The 15,134-nt window shown below is 39.7% G+C and overlaps 1 protein-coding gene across 1 annotated transcript; it reads left to right on the forward strand.

Moving 5' to 3' along the window:
- The first annotated feature begins 4,197 nt into the window (after nt 1-4,197).
- LOC138620969 (histamine N-methyltransferase-like) lies at nt 4,198-9,678 on the forward strand. The gene is made up of 7 exons (XM_069698657.1): nt 4,198-4,280; nt 4,440-4,582; nt 5,420-5,472; nt 5,898-6,005; nt 6,654-6,784; nt 7,178-7,271; nt 7,678-9,678. The coding sequence occupies exons 2-7, from the start codon at nt 4,449-4,451 to the stop codon at nt 8,028-8,030; spliced, it is 873 nt and encodes a 290-aa protein (XP_069554758.1). The 5' UTR covers nt 4,198-4,280; nt 4,440-4,448; the 3' UTR covers nt 8,031-9,678.
- The last annotated feature ends 5,456 nt before the right edge of the window (nt 9,679-15,134 follow it).

The following is a 15,134-nucleotide window of genomic DNA, read 5'->3' on the forward strand; positions in this document are numbered from 1 at the left end:
CAGGTACAAATCTAGGACAAATAAGGTAAGCAATCACTGACTCCGATCACTTACAAAATACTAAAAGAAAAAAAGAAAAGACAGACAAACACACACACACACACACACACACACAACCTTAAAGTTACATATTTGCATATATTTACATTTTTGTGTTTGAATGCCAAAACTCGGCCCACTGTACACACACACACAATTGAGAAGGGCTAACCTTGGCTACAGCTGTTTCTTAGTTTGTTTGTTAAAACGTTTTGGACTGCGGCACACTGTCAACAAACACTGTAGAAGCATTGTCTTAGTATCTTTGTCTTATCTGCAAATCCACTGAAAAAAAACTGATCTGATACAATTTGAATACTAATTGTAGCCTGTAAGTGTTTCCACTGCTCTCAGTGCTTGAAGTTTTAAGTTTTAGACAGACATTTCTGCTCCAATGAAGTTGCTTCTCTTTTCGCTGGTGTTTCCTTCCACCTTTCCTTTTCCAATGTATCTGACCCTCTTCTTCACACAGCTGCCAATTATTGGGACAATGACAACTATTCAACCATGACAGATAGTGCCATATTAGAAAACTGTCTACAGAAATTCACCTTTGAGTCTTTGAGCACATCTAAGTCAGCGTATACTAATTTGAGAAGGCCTCCTTTTCTTCTGGATCTTCCTGAGATGAACTGGTCCCTCGGTTGCTTTTTACTCATAACTTAAAGATGTGCTTCTGGTTACAGATTTAGTTCACTTTGTTTTCAACATGTCTACAACGACGCTCAATACACTGCAACTTGGAACAAACACACGCAAACGGACAAAACACTAAGAACTGAGAACCTGTTGCAGCCAGTCCTCGCTCATGTTGACTGAGGCATGAAGTGTGACAGGAACAGGCCTGTGAAGTACGACAGGGCTAACAGGTACAAACAAAGACAAGACGAGGCATAGGAAATATTTACACTCACCAGCAAATAGGAGTCATAAGTTCAACTAACCAGCATGTGTGTGGACTCTAACCTGGCGGCTTGTTATTGTGCAGCAATTTGGTGGTTAAACAAATTGTGTACGATTGGTGGAAGACTTGTGTGGAAGGAGCAAATGTGATGTTTTTTGTTTTTTTTTCCTTTTAATGTGATAAGGCTGTAACTTAATTGAAGTGCAAAAAAAACAGGTTGTGAAATCGTCCATAGAAAAACTGCAGATCGTGCTTGCGAGGTTGTAACGACATGAAAGTCGGGGCTTATACTCGACATTATAGTACAAGTGTGAAGTGCGTGTTACGGTTTAGGCAGTTTACTTGTGTTTTCCCACCAGAGTTTTTTTTTGTTTGTTTGTTTCTTTCTCAGTGTCTCCTGTCTGTCCCTCTGTGCCTGTGTGAGTCCCTCGCTCTCCTGCACACCTGTCTCCCGTCAGCTCTCACTTCCCTGGCTGCTCCTTACAGACTCGCCTGCAACCCCCATCAACACATCAGCCAACCCTGCAGCTCTTCTCTGCCTCTTTGCGGTGTCAGCCCGGTCTAAGGCCGCTTACAGCAAAAGCTACGTCTCATATATTCCCTTAGCGCATGTCGCATATAGTACTCTTACGTGTTAGTGCATTTACTTGTGTAGCGCTTGAAATTTCGGCGGGGTGGTGTTGTCTCGTATCTAACACTGCCGTTTCTGCACTTTCCAGAAATGATCGGAACATTTAAATCAATCACCTTCCGACAGCTTTCTTCAGTCATTTTACTTTAAAAAAAAATAAACGTGTTTTCATGCCCTGTTTGACGCACACAACAAACACACTGGTGCCTTCTATTCAACAACATTATGGTGGTGATTAGTGAAAAATAAACATGATGTGTACAACTTGCATCATATATATATATTGCGGTGTTTGCTGCAACAGCTGCAGCTTCCTCAGTCACCGCAGTTTCAAAATAGATCGGTGGGTAGATCCTTTTAAAGTGTCCAGTGTTGAGTATGCAACATACTCAATATTTGGACCCTTTTTAGTGCACCACCCATAATGCACTGCATGTTTCCATACTTGTCAGGGAATGCACTTAAAATAGCAAGTATTAGCATATAAATATGCAAACTGCCCAAGTCCTACCTCGGTTCCCCTGAGTCCAGAATCCTGGCCTGCCTCCCTGCAAATCCTTCCATCTCGCTTCCATCGCCCACTCAAACCAGTTCATCGTGCCACGGGTCTTCCACTCTGTCATGCTCCTCGACTGCCCAGTGACTCACACTGCCCAGCACCATCAGTCATGTTGCTTCTCTCTGCTCACAGCCCCCGAAATCCCCACCTGTCTTTCCCCTCCATCTCCACATAGAAAAACACATCTTACTTCTTCAACTGCACCCTGTCCGTGTCCTGTTTGAATCTTCTCCCTCAGCAGGGCACCTGTCACAGTGGCAACACATGCCTTCAAGAGTGTAGGTTGACATTGGCCACCACAGTCTGTTACCTCAAATGCTCTCAGCGCACTCCATCAAGCCAGCCACATACATTAGTTGTGTATGTGAGGATAATGTTCCTGAGCACTGGTCTCTATTACACTGAACAAGTCTAGTTAGCATTGAAGAGCAGAGCGCATGGTTTTAGCTTGCCAACCTCGCTAGTGTCATTTTAATTTCTGGATATGGTTCAGAAATAAATCCACATTGAGCTCCCTCATTTGAATCCATTTTGTCAATTTTGTTATCCAGTTGTTTCTGCTCCACTCCATATCACCAAGTTGAAGGTGCACACAGGAGGAGTTTGGTTTCAGGGCTCTCTGCCAGAAAGCCTCTCAGAAATCCAACCCCTTTCCTCTTCCCCAAACTCTTTCTGGCAGAAAGCCCTGAAGGTGAACTTCTCCCAAAAAAAACACTGAACTCGCCTGTGGGAGTTGGAGATTTTAGATGGCGTGGTGTTGTTCGCGAATGAATTTTTTTTTTTTAAAGGAACGAATATTTTGGGTCAACAAACTAAATCACTTCCTGAAATGTTCTGATGAGTTCAGCAGACGTCTCAGTCAGATGCACATGTTTGGCAGGCGAACACGTTAGCTAATGGCTAATATAACTGTGAATTAGAATAAGATAATCAATGTCCTAATTCTTCATGTGATTACACTTGAACATAAACACACACATTGCTGTGTTCCCTGTTGTTTTAGCAGACTTTGCCAAAATACACTCACAATGTTTGACTGTCCCGTATGAGCAGAGAGTGTCGAGACTCACTGCTGCAGCTCAGACTGTCTCACATCCTTTCAGTGTGAGGGAACACGCTACATGTTCAGTTCATTTGTTCAACACACTGAACATGAGCCCGGAGTGATAGTCAGGTTAAGAGTAATGCTGTTCTGTATATCAGTGAGAAAGACTGGTGATGATTCATGAGGTGGACTCACACGCATTACTCCAGGCCACAAGTGAGGTTCAAACTCTTTACTGATGCAAACAGGCAAAAGTGATTAAGGGCTAATCCAAAAGCTCAGTCAAGTTCAGTCCAGGATCCAAATAGCAGGGTAGACAAAGAAGCAGAGCATAGTACAGCAGGACAAAGCAAAATCAAGGTCCAGAAGGCAAAACACAGGTGCACAAAAACTCACAAAACACTGAGGACCAAAATAAAACAGGAAATGAACATGAAAAGCTGAAAAGACAGATATATATAACTAAACGACAAGGAAGGACCTTAACAAGACTTAAAAGTTGTTCAAAATCAACGTTCCACCTCTGATATTCCGGTTTGGGATAGATGACACACAAAAAGAGTTCAGTGTTCCTGGTTGAAGTTGGTTGTGGAAGTAGCTGCCCTGTAGCCTTGGGAGTAGACTTCATTTTCTTTTTGTTGCTTACTAAGTTTCTTTTGATTGTTTTGTTGTATAGCTTCTTTAAAAACACAAAAAAAATATGCCGGAGCCGTCGTGGTCTAGTGACCGCTGTAAATAAACTATCCACCGGGTAAAGACTGCTCCTGCCTCCAGTGCTTTCTCCACCACTCAACTAGTCCTCTCTGCTACATATTGAGTGAACATAGGAATTTGCTGTGTTAAGGTGAACTATTAAACAACTGAAAGAAATTTCTCTAGAAATTTTGGATCCCTGTATGAGATTGATGAGGCTAATTTAGTAGGAATCTCAATGCACAGCTGTGGCTGTTTCTTTTGTGCTGGCAAAGTTCATGAGTTATGCAACAAAAGCTCCCGGGAAGGAAGCCAGCCAGCCTGTGGGAGGGGAGAGCAACTCTGCAACTTAAAAGAGTAGGAGGGCAAGTGAGTCTCTGTCCTCGTTCTCCACAAACAAGTATTGGAGGTAATTGTAAATTCTTTTAATGTAGCACTAAATCACTTAAGTGATTTCAAGTTAGCTTGGCAATGTCTTTATGTTTTCATTGGTTGTTTGTTCATGCAAAAATCGCTCAAATTCATTTGATTTTTTTTTTTTTTAACCACTGTTTGTAATGCATTGCAGGAATCAGTCATGGCTGCAGAAGCAAAGCACACATGCTATGAGGGCTGCTCAGTCCAAAGCTTCCAATTCTACCTGGAGCACTCAGGAGAGCACAAGGCCATTCTGGAGTGTGTTCACAACATCCTGCCGGGAGAATTTCAAAGGTACAGCCGGAAAGAGAGAAGTGCTACACTACACTTACTTTTCTATTCGTTGAAACATTTTTACTTACCCAGTTGTTGGTGCTTTCTTTATCTCTTACTGTGTTGTTGAACTGGCTCTTTAGGCCCATTGAGATCTCAGCTAATAACCTCTCTCAACAATTGTAAAATGTCCCTTGAAAAGAGAGGTCGAATTGGAGGATTTCATGCAGGCACAAAGCCAATACAGTTGCAGGGCCTCTCCATATCCAAAAGCCTGTTTGTTTTCTGCCTTTCCCTCTGTCCAAACAAAACCACAACCCTGATAAAACAGGTTTTGGAGGTGTAGGAAGGCAGTACAGAGAAGTTTTGTTAAAAAAAATTCTATAAAATATTTCAGCTTTTTAATTTGCCTTTGATGAATTTCCATCAAGTGGAAATTTGAATGCACATAAAAGTACAACTTACAAATAATGTTTGTAAGCTGTGCTATAAACTCCTGTTGTCATTGTTTGCAAGATTTATTTACAACTGTATCTGTTTTTCGAATGCAGTCTGTAGTTACAGTCATGTTTCCCACAAATGTATTAAACATGGGTCACATAGAAAGTAATAACGTGAATATTTCATACAAATGCACTCACAAAGACATATATATAAGATAAATATTCTGAGATTTTCAGAGGGACCACTAATTATGTGAAATCAAAGTGAAATCTTCGGGGTCATTACAGTCACAAGTTTGTTGTCTGATTTATTTTGTTTTGTTTTTAAGACAGGAGACTGAATTTTTTTAAGTCAGACACATCAACAATCAGGCCAAGTTATTTGAAAGTTTTTTTTTTTTCTCTTTTGATGCAGAATTGCAGCTAGTAAAAGCAGCCTGGATGTTCTTGGTGTTGGAAGTGGTGGAGGTACGTGATGAAATACAACAACTGGTGATTTTGTAGTGGTTTGCTTTGGCAGTTTTGTGCTTCATTACTTGCAAAAGGACTAGGCTTATGAAGGGTTCAGTAAAGAGAATTCACACTGACAGACTGTGGGGGCGTTGAGGTTAAAGGAGGATGCTGTCAGAGTTTCTGCTCCTCACAAGAGATCAATAAAGTTCATAGATTATTTTGATTGTTGGATGGTGACAACATCAAAGCTATTGTTAATGATCAAAAGGATAAGAGTACTGAGCAAACAGGCACGCGTGTGCTAAATATATTCGACATGTCGAATTAAAATTAGTTTTGAATGTTTGAGAAAGTTTTACAATATATATTTTCATATTGAATCAGTATTACATGGAGGCAGAGGGATTTTTAAAATGTTCAAACCTCCTGGTTTATTCCAGGAGAGATGGATATCCAGATGCTCTCCCTGCTGCAGTCTTCTTTCCCTGCGGTTCCTATCACTGCTGACGTCGTGGAGGGAAGCTCTCAGCTCACCGACAACTTCAAAGGTGTTAACGGTTCACTTTCACACCACAGATTGAAATGTTTTTATTTTGTATTCATGAGATCCTACTTTTTTCTATTTTGTCTCTTCTATTCGTTCCATTAGTAGTGGTAATTAGTAGTAGTTTCAGCTGGCAATTAGATTCTCAGAATGCTGTTAAAGGTTACATTTCATGGAGGAAAACAAGTATAACTACCTGGTGATAAAAAAAAATGGGGGGAAAAAAAACCACATTAAATGTGATGTAATCTGTATTGTATATTTATATATGGGAACAAATCTGATGTCACTGAAATAGCCTGCTGATGTTACTTTCATCTGATCACAGATAGAATATTTTTGGTCATTGCATCATGTCCTTCCCTGGTCCGCACCCTGTCTCAACCAAGAATTCAATAATCATTTGTGGCCTGGCCCTGGTTGCGACCACAGCTCCGTTTTTATTACCCTTTTTGTATTTCTTTTTGATCATAACACTAACTTAATAAAAACAATTCTATGTGGAGAAATTGTGGAATTGCATGTTTGTAATTTATCTGATTGTAATCTGTATTTTGATTGATGAAACGCTCTGTGTACTGTGTATGCATATTGATATATCTCAATGTGGTTGATTTTTGTTGTTGTTCTTTTTTTAATGTCTAACTTCAAGTGCTGGTAGCAAAGACTGCCGACCTCCAGAAGATCCCATTTTCTTGGCATATCATGCACAGTGGGGACTATGAGAAGCAAGAGAAAGCAAAGGGAGACATGAAGAAATTTGACTTCATACACATGATTCAGGTATTATAACTTTTTTCGCATTCACACTGAGAAGATTGCAAATTCACTTTTTAGCGGGCTTCGCATGTTCTCCGTTGTCTTGTGTTGTTGTTGGGTAGTCTGATGAGGACTGGAAACGTCTGTTAAAATCTCAGTGTCTCCCTTTGTGTGAGCAACGAGATATATTTAGGTTCTCACTAAATCCTGCACTTGTGCTTGAATTCATTCGGGGACCACATTTCGTGCAGAGCGTTTTCTGCCAAACAAAAGTGGATAATAATTAGTGCTGTGAATAGTCATGCATTCTTTGATATAAGTGTATCTGGCAGACGAACTATAAATGGAAAGACTTCTAAGTATTCAAGCTTCACAAAGGTCACATTTAAAGGTTCCCTTCAATCCCCTCCCCAACAGATGATCTACTATGTGGATAACCTTGCTGAAACGGCCAAGTTTTACCAATCCCTTCTGAAGAACAACGGCAGGCTCATGATCATCGTTGAAGCAGGTGAGCAGAATTCATCTTCCATACAACAATTTAAAGGCGCCACATTATTTCAGTTTATCATTCGAGTCCTTATATTATGTAAAACTCAGACTATGAGCAAGATGTCTGAAAAGCAAAAAGTCTGACTTGGTGTCTTTGTCTTTTAATTTTTTACTAAAGAGCAGATTTCAAACAATCAGTTTGTGCTGAAAAAATGATGCCCTCTTGGATTTCTGTGTTGTAAAAAAAAATAAGCAGATGTCTGAGCAGACAAGGAAACATGCTGTGCTCAGGATTTTTGAGGCGGCGAGTGTCTTGACTGTAATACAAGATCAGAGGATGACTAACAGTCTCTTTTGGCTGTGCTTCTGTTGTCAGTTGTTTTTGTTCTTGAATTCATTTAATTTTTGAATCCTGTACAATCCAGCCAACGGCGGCTGGGACACCCTGTGGAAGGCTTACAAGAAGGAGCTGTGCGTCCACGCCATCGCAGAGTACCGCTCGTCAGGAGAGGTTGTCGCCTGCCTGAAGAGCCTGGGCCTGAAATATGAGGAGCATGTAATACCCAACTCCTTCGACATCACCGAGTGCTTCAATCCAAGCAGCGTGATCGGAGGACGTCTGCTGAATTTCATGACAGCAAGAGACCACTTCTATCAGTCCTTCATCCCCGAAATCAGAGCGGGCATGTTAGACCTTCTCAGAAACAAGTGCAGTGTTGAAAAAGACGGCAAGGTGCTCTTTAATAGTAACTTGAGCTGCATTCTTGTTCATGCTTGAGTATGTTGTATGGAAAAACATTCACATGCTCCGGTTTCTATTTACTCTCTATGTTTGCCTAAAACAAGTACAATTCACTATCTGTTTGGAGATTAAAATAGCTGCCACAGACTGTGTGTGCTTTACAAAATGATATACAATATATACAGTATATCTTGCTAAAAGCAACTATATCCGTATCCTCAAGTCTTGAATCATTTGATCTAAGTTTAACCTCTCGTGTAAAGACATTTAGCACTGAATTATTACACATTACATTTTCACATTGAAGCAGCTAATCTCTTTTTTTTGTATTATAATAATGGATCCAGTGACGACACGTACAGACTTACAGAGAATGAGTAGCTGCAGTGGTGCTTGAAAGTTAAATATTTTATATTTCTGCATTAATACGACCTACAAAATCATTAGATTTTCACACAAGTCCTAAAAGTAGATAAAGAGAACTCAAATAAAAGAGACAATAACATATGTCGTTGTTTTTTAATTAAGGAAAAGGATCAAATATTAAATATCGATAAGTGGCAAAAAAAAAAACAGGTGAAGATTTTCTTTCGATCCTTGTTTAAAATAAAACAGGACAACCACTCACACCTGATTGTCATCCCACTGATTGAACACACCTGACTCCAATTTCACCTTCAAATTAACTGCAAAACCTGACATTCACATGCTGTTGCCACTCCCAGATATGTAATATTGGAACAGTTTCCTTCATAAGTACAATATTTTTATCTCATTTGTTTAATCAGCTTATCTTTTTCTACATTTAGGAAGTGTGTGAATATCTGATGATGTTTCAGGTCACATTAATGCGGGACTATAAAAATCCTCACGAACTTTAAAGAACCATTATAACTCTGCAGAGTCTTTCTTTTTTCAACCTGCAACTTAACTTATTTCAGTCTCATTACTGGTAAGGCATTATTTTTTCAGAAGGAATGAAAATTGCAAAACTATCAACTCACTATTAACTACTAGGTGAATATAGTATGCTGGCAGCTAAAGGACCACATATAGCTCTCAAGTGTGAGAGTGAATACTGGACTTATATTTGTCAGGTGTCATATCCAAATGAATGATGATGTTGCCTCATGCGTGATGTGTTTGCTGAGTATGCAAATATTTACTACTAAGATTAAAAAGTTGGTCACGGTTGTTTTAGTTTTTTTCTTCCTGTTGCCCAGAGATGGTTGGCCTGCAGGTATTGCAGGTTTAGTCTTGCTGTCACTCATGCTTGGTGTTGTATCTTCTGATTTATTATTGGAGGAGAACTGTCTTTCTCTGTCTGTCACTGTGATTTAGATGCGCCACACTTTTCTGCGTGGTTGCATCACCCACACCTGAACTTTTGTTTGATTGTCAGTGGAGCTGCAGATAATATCAACCCACTGATCCCCCGTTTCCTTCCATTTAGCCACACACTCCCACACACACACACACGCACACGCACACACATACACACACACACACTCTCTCACTCTTTCCCTTTCCCTATTTAATAATGGTATACAAAATAGTCAAATAATTTACTTCAACTTTATTTATTTCAAAGTGTTAAAATCACCATGCAGCATGCTCCCGAAGCACTTCACAATTACACCGAATATCAAAAAATAAAGAAATAAATAATATGATTAAAAAAAAATCACATTATAGCATTAATGTTGAAATATATTTGACAACCAAAGCATATAACATCATAACTAGATAGTTTGGGGGGATAGTCATGACGAAAAGCTTTTTCAAAAAGTAAGAGAACTTCCCCATGATGCAGTTCTCCATAAAGCCAGCAGATGGTATTACATGTCTGAGAATACAGCAAATGCAGCTCTGTGCTCTGCTGCATCGTGTCCAGTAGATGGCACACTGACCTCACATTTATATATGACCTGACAGCTCAACGTGAGCGCACCAACTTTTATCAAACATATCCAAACTGTATGACTAATATGTAGGAAATAAGTCCTTTGTAGTGGTTCTTTGACTCCTGTGTTGTCAGTTTCATCAAGCTAACACATTTCAAACAGTAGCACAAATACGGCGCCGTCTGCTGAGGCTGCACACGCACAAAACCCTGTCAAACCTCTGAGGTCTTGTCTCAAGCTATCTGGCAAATGTATTCTGGCTGCTCATTTACCTCATTAGCTTTAATAGATCAGTAATTGAAATTCATCAGAAATTCTTGTCAGTGCACTCCCCCCTGATGTCAGTGGGCTTTCAACACCTGCTCAGGCTCCATTACCGGGGGTCCTCGCTGGGCCCTCTCATACCACAGAGTGACAGAGCATTAGTCACTGAGATAATCAACCCTCAATCCACTGTTTGCCACTAATGCTCTTCAAGAACTATTTACTTCAGGAGCCAGTTGGTGTCTTATCACAGAATCAGTTGTCATGGACTGCCTTCTTTTCCAGGTGATTGATTACACTTAAAAGTGCTGAACAGCTGGATATTATTTTTACTTACTTTCTGACACCTGCTTATTAGCTGATGCCATAATGACATGCCACGTCTCCCGAGAGTGTTTGATGTACATTTTTCCATTTACACAGGAACCTTATTGGCTTCCCGTTGTGCAGATGATGCAGTGAAAACAATGGATTAAGCTTTAAATGCAGAATCCATAACTTGCAGCATACTTACTTGCTACGTCAGACTGGACAGATGTTGCAGCAGAGTTTCGACATGTTATCCGGGTAAAATTTTCTCTCCGGTCCATCTGGCTGGCTATTAGAGCTGAACCTTTAACCTCTGCCTCTAAGGCGCTCACCCGTGTACCTTCACAGTAATAAAGAAAGTATGTTGTACTTATTTTATTCTAAGTTTGAATCCCTTTTTGATACAAGCTTGTTTTAGAATTAATTTCTGAGTAGCAGACTGCAAGCGTCTTTGCAACATGTCTACTTGTTGAAACTTAATTTAAGGTTGATATAATTCTCCTGGAAAAAATTGTATTATTGTTGGATGTTCTCAAAAATCACACATTTTTCCATTAAAATAACAAACAATTTAAACAAATGGAGAGATTTCTTTAAAAACATTATTTTCGTAGCACTCAACGCACTTAACACTGGTAACATAATAAACTGCTGCATCTAACAAATATTAAAGAATCTTATGTTGAAGATGACGTCACAATTTAGTTTTTCAAATTGAACAGTTGCTGATGCTGCAGAATGTCTCAAACAGCTCCTATGAAAATGACAACATGAAAGTTGAAGCTGTGTCTGTTTTTTTTTCTTCATATCAATACAATATATATATACATTATTACATTGCTTCAATCTGTCTGACAATAAGTTCACTTACAAAATAATACTACAGTCTAGTTGCACATATTATACCTAATCCTGGCCATTGTCTGAAAATTCATGACCCCACGACCTGCATCACACGTATTCATAAGGGCAAAACAATGATGGCATTTTTATATTTTTCTAACCTTCATAGATGCTGTTTGACCAAATTGACTCCTCAGATGTCTATCTTCTTTATTATGACTCCCCTCCTCTGGTTCCCTCTGTATGGAGAGCTGGTATCAGGCCAGAGGCATCTTCTATCAGCCATCATGTCCGTGTGTAGCCCTCTCTGAGACCAGAGCAGGACATAAACCGGCCCCCAAATACATCACGCACACTTTAATGGGCAGAGGCTGCGACCGGGCCTTGAAATATAGCTCTGATACCAGTCCTGTAAATGGCCGTGCTGTGCGGCATATTTTATTCTGGAGAATTAGTCCTGTTTAGCAGCTGCTGTTATATAGCAGCTGTCCTCCATAGGTGTGAGTGCAGCAGAATACGGCTTTTGGATTGATGGATTCTCAGGACTTTAGTTTTATTTTAAGATTCTGTCTAACATCTTATAGCAGTCAGTAAAAAATAAGTTGAAGGGGGAAAATTTCTGTTGCAGAATTCAGTCTTTTTCTCTCGCTGCTGCACAGATGTGATCCTATAGACTCGCAGGCTTAAATCAATCCAAGGCGATTAACCACAAATCAGAAAGGGTGGAATGGGGGTGACTCTGCTCTAATCAAGTTTACCTTTGTCTGTCTCATTAATCTAGTGATTCAAGGCCTTATAGTCCGATCTTCTGAACCGTTCCTGTGAGTATGAATATTGAGAATTGCCACAGATAAGCAGTTGCACCATATTTATTCTGCATGCCAACTATTGTACCAGAAGCTTGAGAGATAAACCAGCCAAAAAAACCCACCACTAATTGACCCCTTCTGTTCATATTTTGATCAATTACAGATAACACAACACATTTAGTGTCTTGATAAATTATATACTCCAGTTGAGACCATTTGTTTTTTCACTACAACTATTACATTTCTTCTGTTGGGAGGAAAAGTTCAAGTGGAAAAATAGGCTACATCAGAAGAATTTCATGTGCCTGACAAACGGTGATAACAATTTTGAGAAACAACTTGATGCTGACTCTAAGCCATGCTCTTTTAAGCCAATATTTGAACGTTTGATAAAAAAGAGTCACTGTCACTTGTTCACTTTGTCAACTGAGAGAGTTCCCGACGGCAAGATCCTCCTTAATTACACTGGGTGACGTTTACCCTCTCACTAAACACCCCTCACATGGTTCAGTGTTTGGGGCTGTGCTTGTCATTTACTGTTTGTGGGATGCAGAGGAAAAAACAAGAAAGCCTTAATGCAGTGGGAGTTGTGTGCCTCTGAAGTTTTTGCTTAGATAAGGTTAGTTTGATACCTTCTGTCAGCAGCTCTTTTATTAACTGAATGAGCTTCCTCCATGGCCACAACTAAATGGTTATTTATGTATATTTTTTAAAACTATTTGCATAGTTTATTGTGTAGCAATGGATTTTGTAAAGTTGTACATTTAACTTCAATGTCTTCCAGAGTTTAAAGCGGCATTGGTGATGTGAGTCAGCCTACTTGAAAGAGATGTTCACCCTGCAAGAATTTAATTAGTCTGGGATGCAATGAAAAATAAATAATTTTCAGAAGTTTAGTGATGTTGGTGCAAAGGATAAGAATGGAAATGTGTAGGAAACACTGAGGAATTCTTGTATCATGGGTTTGAAAATGGCCAAAATTAAGATGCTGAATATTGCCATACTGTCTATCAGTGACTTTAGTGCATCGGCAGAGGCCTTTAAATAACCCTTATCATTTAAACCCTACAGATGATATCAGCTGTGTTTTATTACTGAGGATGATGTCTGTCTCTCCTGCAGCTCTATTAGTGAAAAGGCACAGGACCTGCTCTAAAAACTGATCAAGAAACCAAGCAATCCTGTGAAAAGTTAATACCAGCAGAAGGGATATTTGTACTTAATCCCTGTCATGAGAAAATAAAATAAAGAACTTACATTTCCCAGCAGATCTGCTATGGCTTTATTTTTCTTCACTGCATTAATCAACTTGTATCTCGTCTTTTGCTTTTATTAAATGCGGTTTATGGCCCATGTCCATTCATTGGATCTTTAAATATCCTCCCTCTCATGGGCGAGAGCTTGATTGTGCAAAGGAAATTAAGTTGGAAACTTCGGACCTCTATTTAAAGTTCCGGTCCCATGAGTGGCCCCTCTCTGCCTTAATAACTTATGATCAGGAGCCTCGCCGTTGTTTCTGACTGAACCCATTCTAATGAAATATTCAGCTTAATTGTCAAACATTTGTGTTTTTCATCCATTAGGTGATGTTTTATAGCCTTGGCCATAAACCAAACCCAATAAAGAAGGTTGTTGAGCTTGATAAATCACAGTACAAGTGAATGGGGGCATTTGCCATCTTCATCTTATTTAGGAGCTGTGAGTAACTCTGAAGGTAGCTCGCTTCTAATAGAGATGAGGACAGTTTAAGGAGTTTCCCTTCAACACTAGAGAATCAAACAAAATCTGTGTACAGTCTTTCCACTGTAAATGTTTTATGAAATCCAGATCCACAAATGGTGGTGGCCTTTTTTATTTGTTAGTTTTTCCTATACTAAAGTACAGCGAGAATCCTGTAGAAAACGGGCAGATTGTTTGCAGCAAAAGCAACCAGATTAGAAACATGCAGGCTGGGATTTAAATTTTGAAGTTATTCGGCTTCACTATATTAAATATTCGGACACCAAGTTTGGGTGTGCGTGAAGAAAATCATGATGGATTAACAGATGTCTCTCGACAGCTTGGTGGATTTGTTGCAGTGGTAGCTCAGATATTTGTGTGTTGTATTTTTTCCGTTTTCCTCTCGGTTCTCACAAGATTCGATTCTACTTGCAAATCAATACAGGTATTGATGGGCGTCAGATAAAAACCATTATGGCTACCAGCTCTAATTCTTCAGCTGAATTGATTTCATTTTAAATGATCCATGTACATCCAGTGGAGCACATCACAGCTGTGAGTGTGTTTTACCTTGACTTCATGCGAGAGAGACGTTATTCATCACTGAGAATGTCCCTTCTTCACACCCCAATAAAAAGCAGAGTAATGAAGCTTCTGTGGGTGCTGTCAAGCCAACACTGCTTCATAAAGGATGACACAATTATATTTTACCAGCTCACCAAAAATGCTGACAAGCCCTTGGTTCAATAAAACGCAATTCTGCACCTAGAAAAGCCTGCTGGTTTCTTTGCTGGAGTCATAGCTCATGAAGTACAGGGTGTCGTTGCCATGAAGTGCTCGTCAAGAAGCACTTTTTTTTACAATTAAGCCATTCAAATCTGTGTGTGGAGATATTAGGAATACAGAGTGATGTATATCATTTTTGTTTTAGAGGGGTTTAGGGTTACCATGCCCTGTTTTATTCTGTGCAACATCCTTTTTGTTGTTGTTTTTGCTGGGAAACGGCTTCACAGGTCTATTCACAGGCAAATTTAAACCTCATATTTTCTCTTCTCAAAAATGCATAAACAGGCATGACATTTGCCTCCAAGCAAACAAGCTAATGCTGCATTACCGTCAATCAGTCAACTTGGAAAATGTTTGTCTAAAGTATGATGGATGATGTGTCGACAACATTAAAAGACGACCGTTTCCTAAACCTGAAATCTTGCATATTCAGAGACAGCCGATGTGATGCTCCAGACAGCCGACCGCCGACGCCCTGCTGCTTGACACTTACTCGCGGCAGGATG

Source organism: Brachyistius frenatus, unplaced genomic scaffold (genome assembly GCF_029030835.1).
Source record: "Brachyistius frenatus isolate BFR_SWC_R1_liver_20210118 unplaced genomic scaffold, ASM2903083v1 Contig_27, whole genome shotgun sequence".
Classification (NCBI taxonomy): Eukaryota; Metazoa; Chordata; class Actinopteri; family Embiotocidae; genus Brachyistius; species Brachyistius frenatus.